This window comes from Esox lucius, chromosome 22, assembly GCF_011004845.1.
Source record: "Esox lucius isolate fEsoLuc1 chromosome 22, fEsoLuc1.pri, whole genome shotgun sequence".
NCBI lineage: Eukaryota > Metazoa > Chordata > Actinopteri > Esociformes > Esocidae > Esox > Esox lucius.
The window spans coordinates 1,788,154-1,805,638 of NC_047590.1; the positions used below are offsets into that span (position 1 = coordinate 1,788,154).

Consider the following 17,485-nt stretch of genomic DNA (forward strand, 5'->3'; position numbering starts at 1 on the left):
ATTTCTGATTAGCCGTAAGCATCTGATTATTGAAATATCATCTGTGATTTACCACAGAGGCATTATTTTCTCAATTTACCACAGAGCCTTTTTTAATTTACCACAGAGACACATTTCCAGGGACAGAGCAAGAAAAAGGTATTCACTTTCTCAATGTTTACTGAGGATATTGTCTTTCAATAATCAAACCTTGCTCATATAAAGAACTTTTTTCTAGATAAGTAGCTTCAACCATTTTTATTATTCTTTTTATTATGTTTTGCACAATACATTGCTCTTCACACTTATACTCAGGAGGCTTCCTCAAAAAAAGAAACATTCTCTACCTTGAAAGACTGAGTTTTACCACAAAATATTAAAACATTTCTGCAAAATTACATTTAGTGTCAACCAACATCCTAAGTCTTTCGATATTGATGACCCAGAATTGACTTCCTCTCTGTAATGCAAAACTACACTGCAAGACAGAAGATTAATAGTCTCAACATGGGTCGCCCATTGGTCATCCATTGGTCATCCATTAGTCATCCATTAGTCGTCCATTAGTCATCCATGCCTGAGCGCTTAGCCACGTTGTAATTGACAGGCTGGTTGCTTTATGACCAGGGTGGGTTGGAGCTTGGCACAGTTTTGGTTGCGACAGCCGAGCACCGCGACACCAACCATTATTCCTGAGTGTGTCATTAATCCTGTCCCAAGATGTCTGTATGTTCATGATGTTGAGGTTGTTGTTGATGTTGTTGTTGTTGTTATTAACAGACTGTTCAGGTGTTTGACAGGGCTACATGGGTGACTGCTCTATCAACCTCCTGAGTTGCTTCTTTGTTGGTGTGTGTGTTTTTGTGTGTGTGTCTGTGTGTGTTTGTGTGTGTGTGTGCGTGTGTGTGCTTAGCATAAACACACAACTTACATACATTGCAACTTCAGCAGCTATACTCTTATATGTGTATCTATATATATATGTTTGTGTATATATTAAATAACATACTGTGTATCATTATCTAGTATATATATATATATATATATATATATATTCAATGTACATACAGTCTGCAAAGACTGATCTGCAAAGAGGAGTGGAACAAAATCCCTCCTGAGATGTGTGTAAACCTGGTGGCAAACTACAAGAAACTACAAGAAATGGGTTTTGCCAAAAAGGGTTTTACCAAAAAGTACTAAGTCAGGTTTTGCTGAGGGAAACAAATACTTATTTCACTAATTAAAATGCAAATCAATTTATACAATTTTTGACATGCGTTTTTTCTGGATTCTTTTGTTGTTATTCTGTTTCTCACTGTTCAAATAAACCTACCATTAAAATTATAGACTGATTATTTATTTTTCCTTCACTGTATATGTTTGGGTCTATATATAATAACATACTCTGTATCATTACTTAGTATGTATATATTTATTATATATATTTATTTACCTGTGCTCCTCTCTGTGTGGTCATACCAGTGGGGTGACGCGTGGTCTGCTCTGTGTGGTAGAGGGAACAATCTCAGAATACAAACAAGATCAGAGAGTGTTTCTCTTCTCTCCGTACTGATGATGATGTCTCATTGGACTCTAGTAATGTTCTGCAACGATAATTACTGTTACAATGTTAGATGACTCCTAAACAAAGTCATTGCGGTCCCTTACAATACAATCCCGGTTCCATTACAGGCCAACCACCGAAAAGGGATAAATAGTGACTGATCAATGTTTTCTCTTTAATGCTGGTGGGTAAATTAAGGACAATAATGTTATTATGACAGTAATATGTTAATGTGGAAGTGGAAGCTGTGTCTAAATCTCATGAATATTTCCATGCTATGAGCAATCAGAATCTTGCCATAAATCATTAATGGGGGCTTGTGGTGGTCCATTATTTCAGCTTTTTAATTATTCATGTGTTGGAATGACTGCCCATATATGGCCCCAGATGGATTTCTGTGATGTACAGATGCTGGATGTTAATATGAGCCAAGTTCCTACAGTAGGAATATTATTCTGCATCACTGGGAAATGGGAATCTTTATGTGGTTTATAATTAACAAAGGGAAAATCAACACCGGGAAATGGGAATCTTTATGTGGTTTATAATTAACACCGGGAAAATCAACACCGGGAAATGGGAATCTTTATGTGGTTTATAATTAACACCGGGAAAATCAACACCGGGAAATGGGTATTTTTATGTGGATTATAATTAATGCACATTTTTGTCTGGGTTGATACATTTTTTCATTAAGGCAAGTCAAGTCTGACATTTTACGGAGGGAATTGCAAACTGTAGATTACTTTTTAACCCTGGTACACACTAGCTTCTGCAATGTTTTTATATTTATTATGTTTTTTTAGTGGATCAGCTGTAAGTCATCATGCAACGTTTTTCATTTGTTATCTCCCTTTTTGAAAGTTTATCACCTTTGTTTTTGGAGCTGAAAATCGTTTTGGATATTGCACATGTCAATACCACAATTTCAGTCATTATTAAATTAACACTTCTTCTTTCAATAGCCATAATAAATAGACATGAAAAGAAAGAGCAACCTTGTTTCATACTCTTTGATAGCCCAAATATTTTTGATAAAGGCATATAGTGTTTTGTTTTTTTTATTCTATGTGGAATACATTTTGCCAACATTTTTGTCAAGGCATTGAAGGTTAGCTTTACTTCCCAAGCCAAGAGTCATCTGTGAGAAACCATGTCCAGACCTGTATCACTGCAAGCTGTACTGTCTTCATTCAGACTCAATGCGCATTGCAAATGGTGGAGAGTTTAGGATGACTTATGGGCTTTCATGAAAATAAGTGCCCCATATAGGAAACCGGGTGTCATTTGAGATGTAATGATCAGCCTTTGCTACTGTCCGTGTTTTTGAAGTGCTGTACTTACCGGATATGGTTACTAACAGCCCAGATATGAGGATGAAGAATGATTCCAATTAATGATATATTGTTACGTTTTGTTCTTTGACCTATATTAATGCTGTTTGGCTAAATATATAGTGTCTTTGCAAACTCTAAAACCTGAATGCAGACGTGGTATCTTTAAATCATTCACGTGTGTCCAGTAACATCACGGTTATTCTCCATTTACCCACATGTTCTTTGAACCTTTGACATAATGATATGGGACATTATATGTACAGTAACAGCCCTGATTGGTTGGTAGGATGGTGTTTCACAAGAACAGTGTTTCTAAACTCTGAACCTGGTTTGCTGGTGGTTTACTATTCTACCTGCTAGTTACTTGCGATCACCTTGTGCCCAGGTCCAAATCTGTCCCTGATTAGAGGGCTAGAATGGAAACCAGCCTTACACCAGGTCCTGAGACAACAATTTGTACCTTACGCCAGGTCCTGAGACAACCACTGGTACCTTACACCAGGTCCTGAGACAACCACTGGTACCTTACACCAGGTCCTGAGACAACCACTGGTACCTTACACCAGGTCCTGAGACAACCACTGGTACCTTACACCAGGTCCTGAGACAACCACTGGTACCTTACACCAGGTCCTGAGACAACCACAGGTACCTTACACCTGGTCCTGAGACAACCACTGGTACCTTACACCAGGTCCTGAGACAACCACAGGTACCTTACACCTGGTCCTGAGACAACCACAGGTACCTTACACCTGGTCCTGAGACAACCACTGGTACCTTACACCAGGTCCTGAGACAACCACTGGTACCTTACACCTGGTCCTGAGACAACCACTGGTACCTTACACCAGGTCCTGAGACAACCACTGGTACCTTACACCAGGTCCTGAGACAACCACAGGTACCTTACACCTGGTCCTGAGACAACCACTGGTACCTTACGCCAGGTCCTGAGACAACCACTGGTACCTTACACTAGGTCCTGAGACAACCACAGGTACCTTACACCTGGTCCTGAGACAACCACTGGTACCTTACACCAGGTCCTGAGACAACCACTGGTACCTTACAACAGGTCCTGAGACAACCACAGGTACCTTACACCTGGTCCTGAGACAACCACTGGTACCTTACACCTGGTCCTAAGACAATCACTGGTAAACACAAAGATATACCTTATGATGTGACATACTAGTTCAAATGCAATGGCTGAAGTTTAAGGATTTATTTAAAATAGTGTGGCACTAGCATCAAAATAACAGAAGAATCGTGTTTATTTCACTGGACCTTTACGTTTGATCTTAGGACACGTTATTATCGCTGAAGTACATGTATTAAACGGCTTTGGAAAATAAAATAGAACGAAGCCCAAATTAAATGAAACAGTGTTTGAAAAGCACAGCACGATTATCGTTGATTGCTTTGAGACTGGATCGGTCCCACAGAAAATCGTGTTTCCTTTGTCAGCCACTGCTGCTGTTGAATGAACCACACAAAATGACAAACGCTCTCATATGCTCTCTCATATGCTCTCATATGCTCCCATACAATAGATATTCTTCAGGAGACACATTGATAATATTCTGTGTGCAGGGGCCGGCGTATTATGTAGTTATCACAGAATAATGCTAAACAACCAGTTTTCTCTCCTTTTCTAATTGTGTAACCCCTGACTCTCCTCTCTCTTTCCGCCAGAGTTTTTCCTGGAGCTCCTAGACAACAGTGAGAAGTCCCTGAACGACATGTTCACCAGGACCTACGGTAAGCTCTACATGCAGAACAGCGAGGTGTTCCTGGATCTGTTCACGGAGCTGAAGCGCTACTACACTGGAGGGAACGTCAACCTGGACGAGATGCTGAACGACTTCTGGTCGCGGCTCCTGGAGAGGATGTTCCAGCTGTTGAACTCTCAGTACCACTTCACGGACGACTACCTGGAGTGCATCAGTAAATACACCGACCAGCTGAAGCCCTTCGGCGACGTGCCGAGGAAACTGAAGGCTCAGGTTACGAGGGCGTTCATCGCTGCCAGGACCTTCGTCCAGGGACTCATGGTGGGACGGGAGGTGGCCAACAGAGTGGCTAAGGTGGGTTCACGCTTCCAACGCTATCCCTCATCCAGCCACCAGGCCGACCTTTGATGCTTGTACTGCTACGTTTCCAGAGCAGCGGGCGGAGGTTTTTCACCTCATGTTTCTGTGAGCTCATTGACTTTTGTTGTTGCAGTCCGAGTCTGCCAAGGTCTCGATAGTCTCGCAATGCAAATTCCCCGTCCAAATTTGTTCTGGTATATTTATATCTAAAAATGTATTGAGTATAAATGATATGTCTCCATAAATAAATAAGAACTGCGTCTTATTTATTTACTATAGTTTGCACTGTCTGTGAAGAGATGCTGCCCTCTGGTCAGAACATTTCCACTCTCTTATGTTTTTAAGAAAGGAATATTTTGACTCCATATTGATATCTCGGTCTCTATGCTCTTGAGCTGTACATGATGTTCTGAAGCCAACAGTAAATTAACTAAGACGTATTCTGTTTGATGCAGACTGCAGGGTCTGTGTGTACTAGCAGAGGGCTGTGTGTTGTACCAGAGGGCTGTGTGTGGTACCAGGGGGCTGTGTGTGGTACCAGGGGTCTGTGTGGTACCAGGGACTGTGTGTCATACCAGAGGGCTGTGTGTCATGCCAGGGGTATCCTGGGTACCTGACAGCCCGGTACCCTGTGAAGACCACCTTTTATCATTTCTTATGTGTCTTTTCAACTAAATAAACATCTAAACTTCCATAACTTTGGAATTATCACTAGGTTGTTACCCCTCTGGGCAGTGGGGGTTTTCATTGGTTTGTTGTGTGGATTAAACCATTAATCTGAATGAAACAGCTTTGTTAGTTGTTGGAATTATAGATGAAACTTGATGGAAACATTCAGCTGTTGAGGCAATCGTCAAGCCATTCTTTTAAATGACCATTTCATGGATTTACTACGTTATTAGATAATCAGTATGAAATACTTGATTTGATGAGGACAAATATGAATGACGCTAGGCTACATGGTTTGATTGTGAAATCCCCTGTCTAAACCTCTTGGTGGTTCTTAGTTATGTCCACGTTATGTAATTCCTGTTTCATGGGAATATGAGTATTTAACTTATGACTAAACGGTGAAGATGATGTTGTTAAAGTCACAGGACTATAGAGATTCTGCTGCCATATCACGTGTCACATTGCCATGGCTTTGATACCCACAAGCATTTGTTTGTCGACCCCAACAACCATTACTAAAGATTAGTAGAAACGGCCTGTTGTTGTGCTGCTTTGGGTTTTGGACCTTTGGCTTTCAACAATTTATGTAAATTGAAGTTCTGCTGGCTTGTACTCTGAGAGGCAAGCAGCTTAAAGACGTCTGCTGTAGTCTGGGAGTGATCGACTGCTGCTTTATCATGTTTTCTCTGAGCAGAGTGGGGAGAGAGGGAGAGAAAGTGAGAGAGTGATTTGGAGGAAGAGAGAGGAGCAGCTTAAAGACATCTGCTGTGGTCTACCAGTGATAGAATCACCTCTGTTGGGTTCATGTTTGCTGTCCCTCTTCAGAGCAGATAGAGTCAGGAGAGATGGGGGGAGAGAGACGGGGGAGAGAGACAGAGGGAGAAGCATTTGGCAGCAGCCAGGGCACTCTCAAGATGTGTGGTGTGGAGCCTTTGGGAGGGACTTCTAACTACAGTTGAGTCACACACCGACTCCTGGTGATCCTGTTGATCCCAAGGTTATGAGTATATTAGCAACCAATGCAAGTTATGAATCTTGTGTGTTCTTTGGAATGAGTAAAAATTTCATTACACGATCGCGGTTTAGGACAGAGGAGGAATGTACATGTATTACATTAGTGCTTATTGACCAGCAGACTAGTTTAATAACTACCAAAACGTTCCTCTGGGATTTTCTGGGATTGCAGACCTAGGATTACTTTATTCCTTCGACTGGTTAATAATTATTGAATTACAATCTAAATGAGAGAGAATATATGTTCATTTTATTTGCCGTTATTAACCAGTTGACCAGTTTAATACCAATGCATTCTTCTGTCAGGTATTGCATACCTGTAATGACTGGAGCGAGATGGAGGAAGCAAGAGAGAAATTAAGAGTGAGAGAGGGAGATGGAGGGGGACAGAGAGAAATTAAGAGTGAGAGAGGGAGATGAGGGGGACAGATTGAGACACGACACAGCAGAGATCAAGTAGGTGTGGCTGGCAGACAATTTGTTGCACCAGGTATTTAATCATTCTGGTGTTATAGCCTGTCCACCGACTCTACGTCCTGACCTTTTCTCTGTTGATTAGACCAAAACCAGTTGTCAGGACAGAGACAGAGTTTAGAGGTTGAGGGATGGAAGGAGGAGTTTAGAGGTTGAGGGATGGAAGGAGGAGTTTAGAGGTTGAGGGATGGAAGGAGGAGTTTAGAGGTTGAGGGATGGAAGGAGGAGTTTAGAGGCTGAGGGATGGAAGGAGGAGTTTAGAGGTTGAGGGATGGAAGGAGGAGTTTAGAGGTTGAGGGATGGAAGGAGGAGTTTAGAGGCTGAGGGATGGAAGGAGGAGTTTAGAGGTTGAGGGATGGAAGGAGGAGTTTAGAGGTTGAGGGATGGAAGGAGGAGTTTAGAGGCTGAGGGATGGAAGGAGGAGTTTAGAGGTTGAGGGATGGAAGGAGGAGTTTAGAGGTTGAGGGATGGAAGGAGGAGTTTAGGGGTTGTAGACAGTATTTTGCAATGGCTGGTTATTTTCTCAGTTCTTCATAACTCTGGAGCTATAGGGGCAACTGAGTGCAATTACTGAGTTCAGTCAGGCCTTAAGATGGTTTCAGCGTGGTCCGTTTCATACAAATAGTTAGTACAGGACTATGTCATTTCCTGCCATCGTTTACTGAACGGAAGATTGCTCTGTGTGCCTCAAGACCCTGCATGTGTGCCAGACTGGGCGTGTCCCGGTCCATGGCAGCTCCCGATTGGCCAGGTAGTTTGGGAGATGACAAAGGGTGACAGAAACACAATGAATGCAAAACCAATGACAACTTCCAGCTAGTCATCTTTTGGTCTGCTAACATGCAGGGCAAGAATAGAAAGTAAACATTTACCAGACTTTCATTAGAATTCGTTACATAATCCACCAAATAAGAAAACGTGTGAAATCGCAAGTGGGGCTTCACCCCTGACAGCATAATGGGTGGGTGGCCACTGGTCCCCTTCAGTCTCATCAATAATCCAGATAATGCAGGCGGGGCAGAAAAACATGATGGCACAGCAGAGCAGAGCATCCCGGCTGCAGACACAGGGCAGGAGGACTGGAAGACAGAATGTCACTTGACAAATGACCTTGACCTCTGCGTCACCTCTATGGAACGAAAGAAGAGGAAGATAATGAATAGACTGAACGAGGTGAGGGAAAGAGGGAGATGCACACGGAGAAATAGAGGGAGAGGAAGAGACAGTGAAAGAGAAACAGAGAGGGAAGGAGGTGTAGAATGAGAAAGAGGGACCAGGAGAGAGAGAGAAGGAGGCAGGCAAGGAAACAGAGAGAAAGGTGGGAAAGTAGATCCAATACTTTTTCAGATCCAGTACAATGTAGATCCAATACTTTACAGATCCAGTACAATGTAGATCCAATACTTTATAGATCCATTATAATATAGATCCAATTCTTTACAGATCCAGTACAATGTAGAACCAGTACTTTATAGATCCTGTGCAATATAGATCCAATATTTTACAGATCCAGTACAATATAGATCCAGTACTTTACAGATCCAGTACAATATAAATCCAATTCTTAACAATTCCAGTACAATATACAACTCCGGAAAAAATTGAAAGACCACTGCACCTTTTTCTTTCATTTCCAAAAAAGTTGAAAAGGAAAGTTTTCAGTGAGGAACAGAAGCGTTCAATTTGCAGTGGTCTCTTAATTTTAACACTTCTGTTCCTCACTCCAAACCTCCCTTTTCGATTCTTATGGAAAGGAAAGTAAAAGGTGCAGTGGGCTCTTAAGAGATCCAATACTTTAGAGATCCAGTACTACACAGATGCAATACTACATTGATCCAATATTATACAGAGCCAGTACAATGCATTTCACTTTACTAAATAGATCCGGTACTATACCAATCCATTACTAAACAGATCCAGCACTATACAGATCCATAAATATATCAATCCAGTACTATATTGATCCAGTACTATACAGATTCGTTACTATATAGATACAGTATCCTTGCTGAACTTCCACTGGACCCAACTGGTTCTACTTAGAATCAGCTATTTCTACTTAGGCTGGCAGGTAGCGTAACAGTTTGAGCATCTGAGCAGTAATCAAAAGGTTGCTATATTGAATCCCGAGCTGTCAAGGTAAAACAGGTGGCCTCCTGTTCTTGAGCAAGTCTGTTGACCCTAATTTGTCCCTGGGTTCTGTTTGGACTTTGTGTGCAATTGACAAAAATAATGTAATGTAGTCCTTAGGAAGTCTGCTTACCTATGAATCCATTTTGGAATTGCTGGCACTGCTGCTGAAGGGCTTTTCTCAGATCCATCAACATGTATTTTTGATGAATTCATGTGACAGATGGTCATCCTGTAATTTAATTTTACCTATTTTGTATATCCAACAAAACCATAAGACATTTCTTCATTAGAAATCGAAATGATTGCATTGGATTCCATCCTTAAGAATTAAGTCTGGATGCCGGATGTCTGAAGTGGATTGTCTCAACACATGACCATCTGATCCAATAGTAAGAATGAACCAATCTGCAGACCACTGCACCAATGGGTGATGTGAATTCATGGCTAACAGCTATAGGTGTTTTGTCATGTATTATTGGCTAACAGCTACAGGTGTTATGTCATGTATTCATGACTAACAGCTACAGGTGTTTTGTCATGTATTCATGGCTAACAGCTACAGGTGGTTTGTCATGTATTCATGGCTAACAGCTACAGGTGGTTTGTCATGTATTCATGGCTAACAGCTACAGGTGTTATGTCATGTATTCATGACTAACAGCTACAGGTGTTTTGTCATGTATTCATGGCTAACAGCTACAGGTGGTTTGTCATGTATTCATGGCCCAATGCTAAATGCTTGTAGCTACAGGTGTTTTGTCATATATTCATAGCTAACAGCTACAGATGTTTTGTCATGCATCCAAAACTTGGTGCTGACTATGTAGTAACAGTATGTATTTTAAGTTCCGGTAATTGCAGCAACATAGCCTGTCTAAATAGAGCAGATTCATGTTGGAAAACAATCTAGAACATTCCATTAGTCTTCCGCTGGGTTGAGGTCAGGTGATTGTGGCGGCCCTGTCATTTGGTTTACATCCAACCCGTCGATGACTAATGTCCCGCCCATTTGTGTGTTGCCATCCGGACAGAGACCACATGCTTCCAAAGAGGCAGCCGGCAGCTTGGGGGTTAGGGCACATGACCTGTAACCTAAAGGCTTCTGGATCAAATCCCAGAGCCTTCAAGGTGAAAATTATTTTGTTCTGTCCCTGAGCTAGTCAGCTAAGCCTAACTGCTCCCAGGTTGTTGCTGTAACTGAGAATTTTTAGGTGACTTGCCAGGGGAGAATGTCTGTGTATGAATTGTTGTGTACCTGCCCTCTAAAGGGTTCAGTCAACCAGAACCATGCCAGGAAAATGTACGGACACTATGTACTATGGTTCGAATCCCAGAGCTGACAAGGTAAAACATCTGTCATCATGCCCTTGACAAAGACACTGACCCTGGTTGTTCCTGTAAGCCACACAGGATAAGAGTGTCGGCTAAATTACGTGAATGTTATGGTGGTAGTTCACTTTGTTTAACTGTGGATGGGTACTGAATCATTACTATCAGGGCTGAAAGGGTTAAAGTGTGGTAGAGGTCCAATGGCACCAGGTAATGGGCTGGAAATGAGCTGTCACCAGAGATCCAGAACCGTGCTGACTTAACTCGGCTTCAAATGGCCCTGAGCATCTGTCCACCATCTCCCCTCCATCCTCCTCCCTTTTTCTATCACTGCCAGACTGCAGGAGACATCTGCACCTCCCCCATCCATCTCTCCTCCTCCCTCCTTATTGTTCTCCACGACTGGTTAATGTCGTCGTGCTCCAGGAAGACGAAGAGAAAAAGAAGGGGTCAACCGACAGAATGCTAATTGCAGAACGCTAACTGTGTCCCGCAGAATATGACACCGACGGCTAAACAGATCAAATTACACAGAATAGGATTACAGGGACGTTTTCTCTATCCTGGAACGCTCCTGGATTAAGGGCAGTAAATCTACTGGGTTACAGATTATGATGACCATTTAGAAGTTGATCCTCCGGTACTTAAAACATAGTTGAACCACGATAGAGCTGCTTCTCAAAGATGATTGGAGGGATTTGGTCATCGGGATGGTTTAAAGAGCACTCGGCTTATTCTACCTCAGCAGGGAAAGCTGTCTCTTTGAGTGCATCCAAAATAGCACCCCTTCCCTTAATGGTGTACTACTTTGGTCTAAAGCTTAAATGCGGTAGTGCATTATATAGTGAATAGAGAGTTGCTTGGGACTCCCTTGGAAAATAGGTTCTTATTTACTGACAATGACAGACAGGACGTGGGATATTCTGAGCCAACGGGATTACGCTGTCATGTTGATCTCATTATGTGCTCATTTCCTGTCTCTGAGGGAGAGACGGAGAGAGAAGGAGAGGGAGAAAATGTTGCATTAAGCACCAAAGCTCAGTCCTATCTAGTCGTTAGTGTAAATGTAAAATTATAAAACTTAACATTTACTTTACACTTGCAGCCTCTCCTACTCAGTAATGTTTACTTTACACTAACGGCCTTTCTTAGTCAGTAATGTTTACTTTACACTAATGGCCTCTCCTACTCAGTAATGTTTACTTTACACTAACGGCCTTTCTTAGTCAGTAATGTTTACTTTACACTAATGGCCTCTCCTAGTCAGTAATGTTTACTTTACACTAGCGGCCTCTCCTAGTCAGTAATGTTTACTTTACACTAATGGCCTCTCCTAGTCAGTAAAGCCTCTCCTTCTTATCTCCAGCCAGATAACAGTGGTTGTCATTTGGTTCCCTACTGAGTATATGATCGGTTCTAGTCTCCAGTTGGGTGAGAGGGGTTGTCATTTGGTTCCCTGCTGGCCCTAAGATGGGTTCTAGTCTCCAGTTGGGTGAGAGGGGTTTTCATTTGGTTCCCTGCTGGCCCTAAGATAGGTTCTCTTCTCCAGTTGGGTGAGAGGGGTTGTCATTTGGGTCCCTGCTGGCTTTAAGATGGGTTCTAGTCTCCAGTTGGGTGAGAGGGGTTGTCATTTGGGTCCCTGCTGGCTTTAAGATGGGTTCTAGTCTCCAGTTGAGTGAGAGGGGTTGTCATTTGGGTCCCTGCTGGCTTTAAGATGGGTTCTCTTCTCCAGTTGGGTGAGGGGGTTGTCCCACATGAGTCTCAGTGTGCTGATGTGGCCTATACAGGCTGGAGCCACGCTATGACAGACAGCCCTCTCCTCTCTCTGTTTCACCCACTTCTTCTCCTTCTTTTTCCTCCTTCACACTCTCCCCTTTTGTCCTTATTTCTCTCCGTGCCACCCTCTCTCCCTGTCTCTCTCCTTACCCCTCTCTATTCCTCTCTCCATCCTTCCCTCTCTGCCCTTCCCTTCTCTCCATTCTCCCCACTCTCTCCCTCTCCTTCCCTCCCCCTCTGGCTCCCTGTTCCTAACAGACTGAGGGGAGTAAGGCGGGCTCCTCAGAGCGGTGAGGGAGCACAGATGGTGGTGGGCTGCTGGCTTGGAGAGGAGAGGTTTGGCACATCGTCTGAAATGTGTTGGACCAAAGATGTTCTTTTTTAATTAAGAGATTTTTTATGAAGAAAAGGTTGTTGGGGAATGTTGGAGGAAGAAGAGACGGAACGGGTTGTAGCTTATAAATAGATCTGATTAAAATAGGGAAACTCTGCTTGCATTACCTTCAATGGGTTCAGGTGACCGTACTTCTGGAGTCCTTCAGGGACTTTATGCAACCATCTAGGTTGCAAGTCACAAGGAATTAAACATCACATGACATTAAAGGATGTGACACTATCATAAAAAAAAAATCCTAAATCCCTCCACGTTCTAAATTGTGTCACGCATTAGGAGCTCTGTTTTAGACTGGTGACATTGCCTCCGAAGGGTTAAGGCTTGTTATGTGTCAGAACATCAGGAGGTAACATATTTTACCAGTCAAAATATTAGAAGGGTTACATTTATGGCTGTTGGGTGCTCAAAACAACCTGCGGCTTAATGTTAGGGGTCGTTAGGGGTCAGAACATGTGGAGGGTTAGGGGTTGTTAGGGGTCAGAACATCTGGAGGGTTAGGGGTCGTTAGGGGTCAGAACATCTGGAGGGTTAGGGGTCGTTAGGGGTCAGAACATCTGGAGGGTTAGGGGTCGTTAGGGGTCAGAACATGTGGAGGGTTAGGGGTCGTTAGTGGTCAGAACATGTGGAGGGTTAGGGGTCGTTAGGGGTCAGAACATCTGGAGGGTTAGGGGTCGTTAGGGGTCAGAACATGTGGAGGGTTAGGGGTCGTTAGTGGTCAGAACATGTGGAGGGTACTCTGCTCCAGTGAGACTTATTTTGGCCCAGTGGCTGGCAGGGGATTTCCGCGTGGCGCTTGTCAGGGTAGATCAGGCATTCATCCCAGCATACACTGCCAAGAACAGGCTGGTTCTCTGGGGCTGTGTTGGGTACTCTCTGGCTACACACATAAAAGCAGGCGGTACGTGTCAAGGTTGTACCTACAGGATGTGTCCAGCGTGGGAGACTGTGAGTTCACCCCCTGGAACTGTCTTTCTTTGTACATATTTAGGCAAATGTGTACGTGAACTCTATCAATTTAATGTCAGATCTTTTCAAATCACAGAAACCTTTTATGCCGTGAATAAACAGAAGGGTTTGGAACCACGTTATGCCAGATCAGAATCCCTATCCGAGGCCCTCGGAAGATTTCCATGAGTCTGGTGGGTTACAAAGCCATTTTAGCAATTTGAAATACATGATTCCACTGTCCAACAGATCATCTACAAATGGAGAAAATTTCAGACCACTAACAATCTACATAGGACAGATCGTCCCACCAAATTCAGGCTGAGAGCTGAACTGAGAGATGCAGATTAAAGTCTCTAAGAACCCCTGGGAAACATCCAGAGATCTGCTTGCCACAATAAGCATTATGACGCTGCATTTCTGTTGATTATTTCTTGATTAAATGATTGCAGCGTATAATATTTCAGTGTCATTTGTTAAAATGCGTTACCTTTATCTGTCATTAGTGTTGAGGTGATGACTACATTTCCATATGTCCAGATATGTTCCAAAATATATATATGTTCTGAGGGTCTACTTACTGCTCACCTGCCCGTATGTGTCTCTCTATTTAAATAAAAACATGGAAAATAAGAAATATGTGAAATTAAAAGTATTTTTTTCTACAATAACATTATACAGTTGATAATGAAGGTAGTATATTTTATTATTATTTTCTCTCTATCACTCTCTGTCTCTTGCTCTGTCGCTAATTCTATTTCTTCCTCTCCCTACTAAATCTCTCTATCATTTTCCATACCTCCTCTCGCCCCCCAACTCTCTCCCTCGCCTTACTTCTGTCTCAGTCTCACTCACACGCTTCCCCTCTCCCTTGGTTCCTGTCAGTCCTTCTGACATTAGAGCTTCTGCCATCCCTGCAGTCTCACTGGGGCTGGTGGTTTAGTTTGAAAAGCAGAAAAGGTCCCTGAGCTGAACTTACAGCGGATTGTCAAGGTGGACAGTGAAGACAGCAGCCAGCATCCAGCTCGCACACGCGACCCAGTTCATTCGTGCCATGCCAAGCTTTCCAAGATGGCTACCAATTTTAACAGCTAATTGCTCAGCACAGCGTTCATTTTATGTCTCTTTTGACTGCAACATGCACTCATCCTTCACACTAAACACCTGCAGTGCAAAATGATGTGTTCTTCGTATTGTTTTCCTTGCAAATATCTTCACAATTTAAAAGATGTAAACGTAAAAAGGCCCAGCCCAACACGTTTAATCTGTGAGATTGGAAAGATAGCAAACCAGTTATGTGAATAATGCAGTGTAATGCGCTGAGATCCTGAGACCAGAGTTTTGTTCTTTACCATGTTGTTCTAGGTTTGGTTCTGCCTTTCTCTGGAACAGACTGTGTTCTGGTCCTAGGGGTGACAGGTCACAGTAGAGGGAGGGACTGTAATGACGGCGGGCTTGGTTTGGGGTGTTGGGTCGCTGCACCCCTTTACTCCCCCCACTCCATTCCGAGTCTCTTTTTCCGCATCCAGTCTCAAAATGGGATTCAGAATGTAGAAATAGATTGCGTCAGAATAATAATGTCAAAACAGTGTGATGCGTTTTTTATCTTTTCCCTTGTACCTCTGTGCTGTTAGATGCAGTCCGAAAAGCCCCTCCATTCCTTTTAGAGTGCACTACCCAGGCCCATGGTCCCCTCCAGTAGGTCCCTACATGGAATGGGGGATCATTTGGGACATCTTCCCCTCTCTGTTTGGCCTTGGCTACCAGAATCATCAGTGTCATTTTTCACAACACAATTTTCTTTCCGCGGCTCTTCTTTTTCATCCGCTCCTCCTCATCCTGCTCTTCGATCATCCTTCATTCTCTGCCAACTCTGTGTGGCTTCTGTCGCTATGTCAGACCATTTACAGAATGCTTCTGTGAAAAAAAATTTTTTGTGAAGGAATAAATCAGTATAGAAAGGATTCTTTGAAGGAAGGTTTCTGTGACTAAAGTTTTCTTTGATTGAGTGTTTCTGTGAAGGACGTTTTCTGTAATGGCAGGTTTCTATGCAGTAAGATGTCTGTGAAGGACATTTTCTGAAATGGAAGCCTCTACAGATGAATGTGTAACCTTCTGCATTGTCAGTGCCTATAGTTCAGCTATAGAGAGCTAGGATCCTTGTTTTATTTGCTTGGTAATGTTTCCATAGTGAAACTTCACAGCGATTCATCACCTTGCCAGTGCCGAGGTAACGGCAGGCAGTAGTGTGGCCTTTTCAGTGTGGGTATAAAGCTCTAATGGCTCTGCTTTATCATGATTTACTGGATTTTTAATCCTCCATAAATAATGCTGAGCTGCAGTTGGCTACCATTGGCTGTAGTGGAAGATGACTGTGTTTTCTGCTGCAAGAAAGAAAGATCACCTGACCAACAGGTCTAAATGCATACTAATAAAAACATTCCTCTCTCTTACTCTTTCTCTCACCCTCTTTCTGTTTCTGTCACTTTTTATATCTCTCTCTCCCTCTCAATATATATATATATATACAATTATAAGCCCTCCCTGGTCTCCCCACACCAGGTCACGGTATCACAGCACTTAACTGCAGATGAGCAGATTATAGTTAATCTGACCCTGAATCTGTTGTTAATCTGGTCTGGATGTGGTCCATCTCCCAGTATCGTCACATCTACACTCCACTGTGTAAAACTCAGTGGGAATGTCCGTGAACAAGGTTCTCAGGATCACCAGATTACGTGGCTTTAGTGTGGTCCAGAAATCTAAGCTGCTGCCTCCAGCCCACGTGTACTGGTACAGCATGGGTTGGTATCCAGCCCACGTGTACTGCTGCAGCATGGGTTGGAATCCAGCCCTCTACCCCTTCAGCAAAAATTATCTTCTATATTCATGTGTGGACTAGTCCATGATAATACCTGTCTGCCCTGTGTCGACCAGGGACAGACTAATCATCTGGTAGTTTGGGCACATTCATAATTTTTTTGTGTAACTGGCCTTGAGTAAAAAATTAAATGGGCCAGTCTGTTGAAAACATCTGGTCTCAGTCTGTCACTTGTGTTGACCATGAGTTTAATTGCCTCTTGTTCCAATGTCAGAACTGGACTACCTGCATTAGCTAGCTCACTGGGGTCAAATGTACAAAGGCAGTACTACTGTACCTCTTTCATTAGCTAGCTCACTGGGGTCAAATGTACAAAGGCAGTACTACTGTACCTCTTTCATTAGCTAGCTGTAACAATTTCTGAGTGGACTTTCTGTATTGGTAGTTACAATATAAAGGTGTATTTCCTGTATTAGCAGTTACAGTATCAGTGTGGAATTCCTGTATTAGCTGTTAAAGTACCAGTGTGGACTTCCTGTATTAGCTGTTACAGTACCAGGGTGGACTTCCTGTATTAGCTGTTACAGTACCAGGGTGGACTTCCTGTATTAGCTGTTACAGAGTTCAGGGTGGACTTCCTGTATTAGCTGTTACAGTACCAGGGTGGACTTCCTGTATTAGCTGTTACAGTACCAGGGTGGACTTCCTGTATTAGCTGTTACAGAGTTCAGGGTGGACTTTCTGTATTAGCTGATAAAGTGTCATGGTGGCAACAGAAGACGGAGTGTTTGGTTTAGGGCAATAAAAATAATTTTCAGTGAAACATTATTATTATTTAAATATCAGCTGGAGTTTAACGTTACTTTTTTCATTTTGAGAGCCAACCAGACTGCAAAAATATCCTTTCAAGTATATTTATTTCATTTTCAGGTTAGAAATCTAACCATCCTT

At 42.8% G+C, this 17,485-nt stretch overlaps 1 protein-coding gene across 4 annotated transcripts in view; it reads left to right on the forward strand.

The window, feature by feature from the left end:
- gpc6a (glypican 6a) overlaps positions 1 to 17,485 on the forward strand; it is a 154,413-nt gene that overhangs the window by 82,128 nt on the left and 54,800 nt on the right. For all 4 annotated transcript variants that reach the window (XM_034289736.1, XM_034289735.1, XM_029116698.2 and 1 more), the window contains exon 3: positions 4,579 to 4,970. In XM_034289736.1, the coding sequence (XP_034145627.1) occupies positions 4,579 to 4,970 (392 nt within the window). The remainder of the gene's footprint in view (positions 1 to 4,578; positions 4,971 to 17,485) is intronic.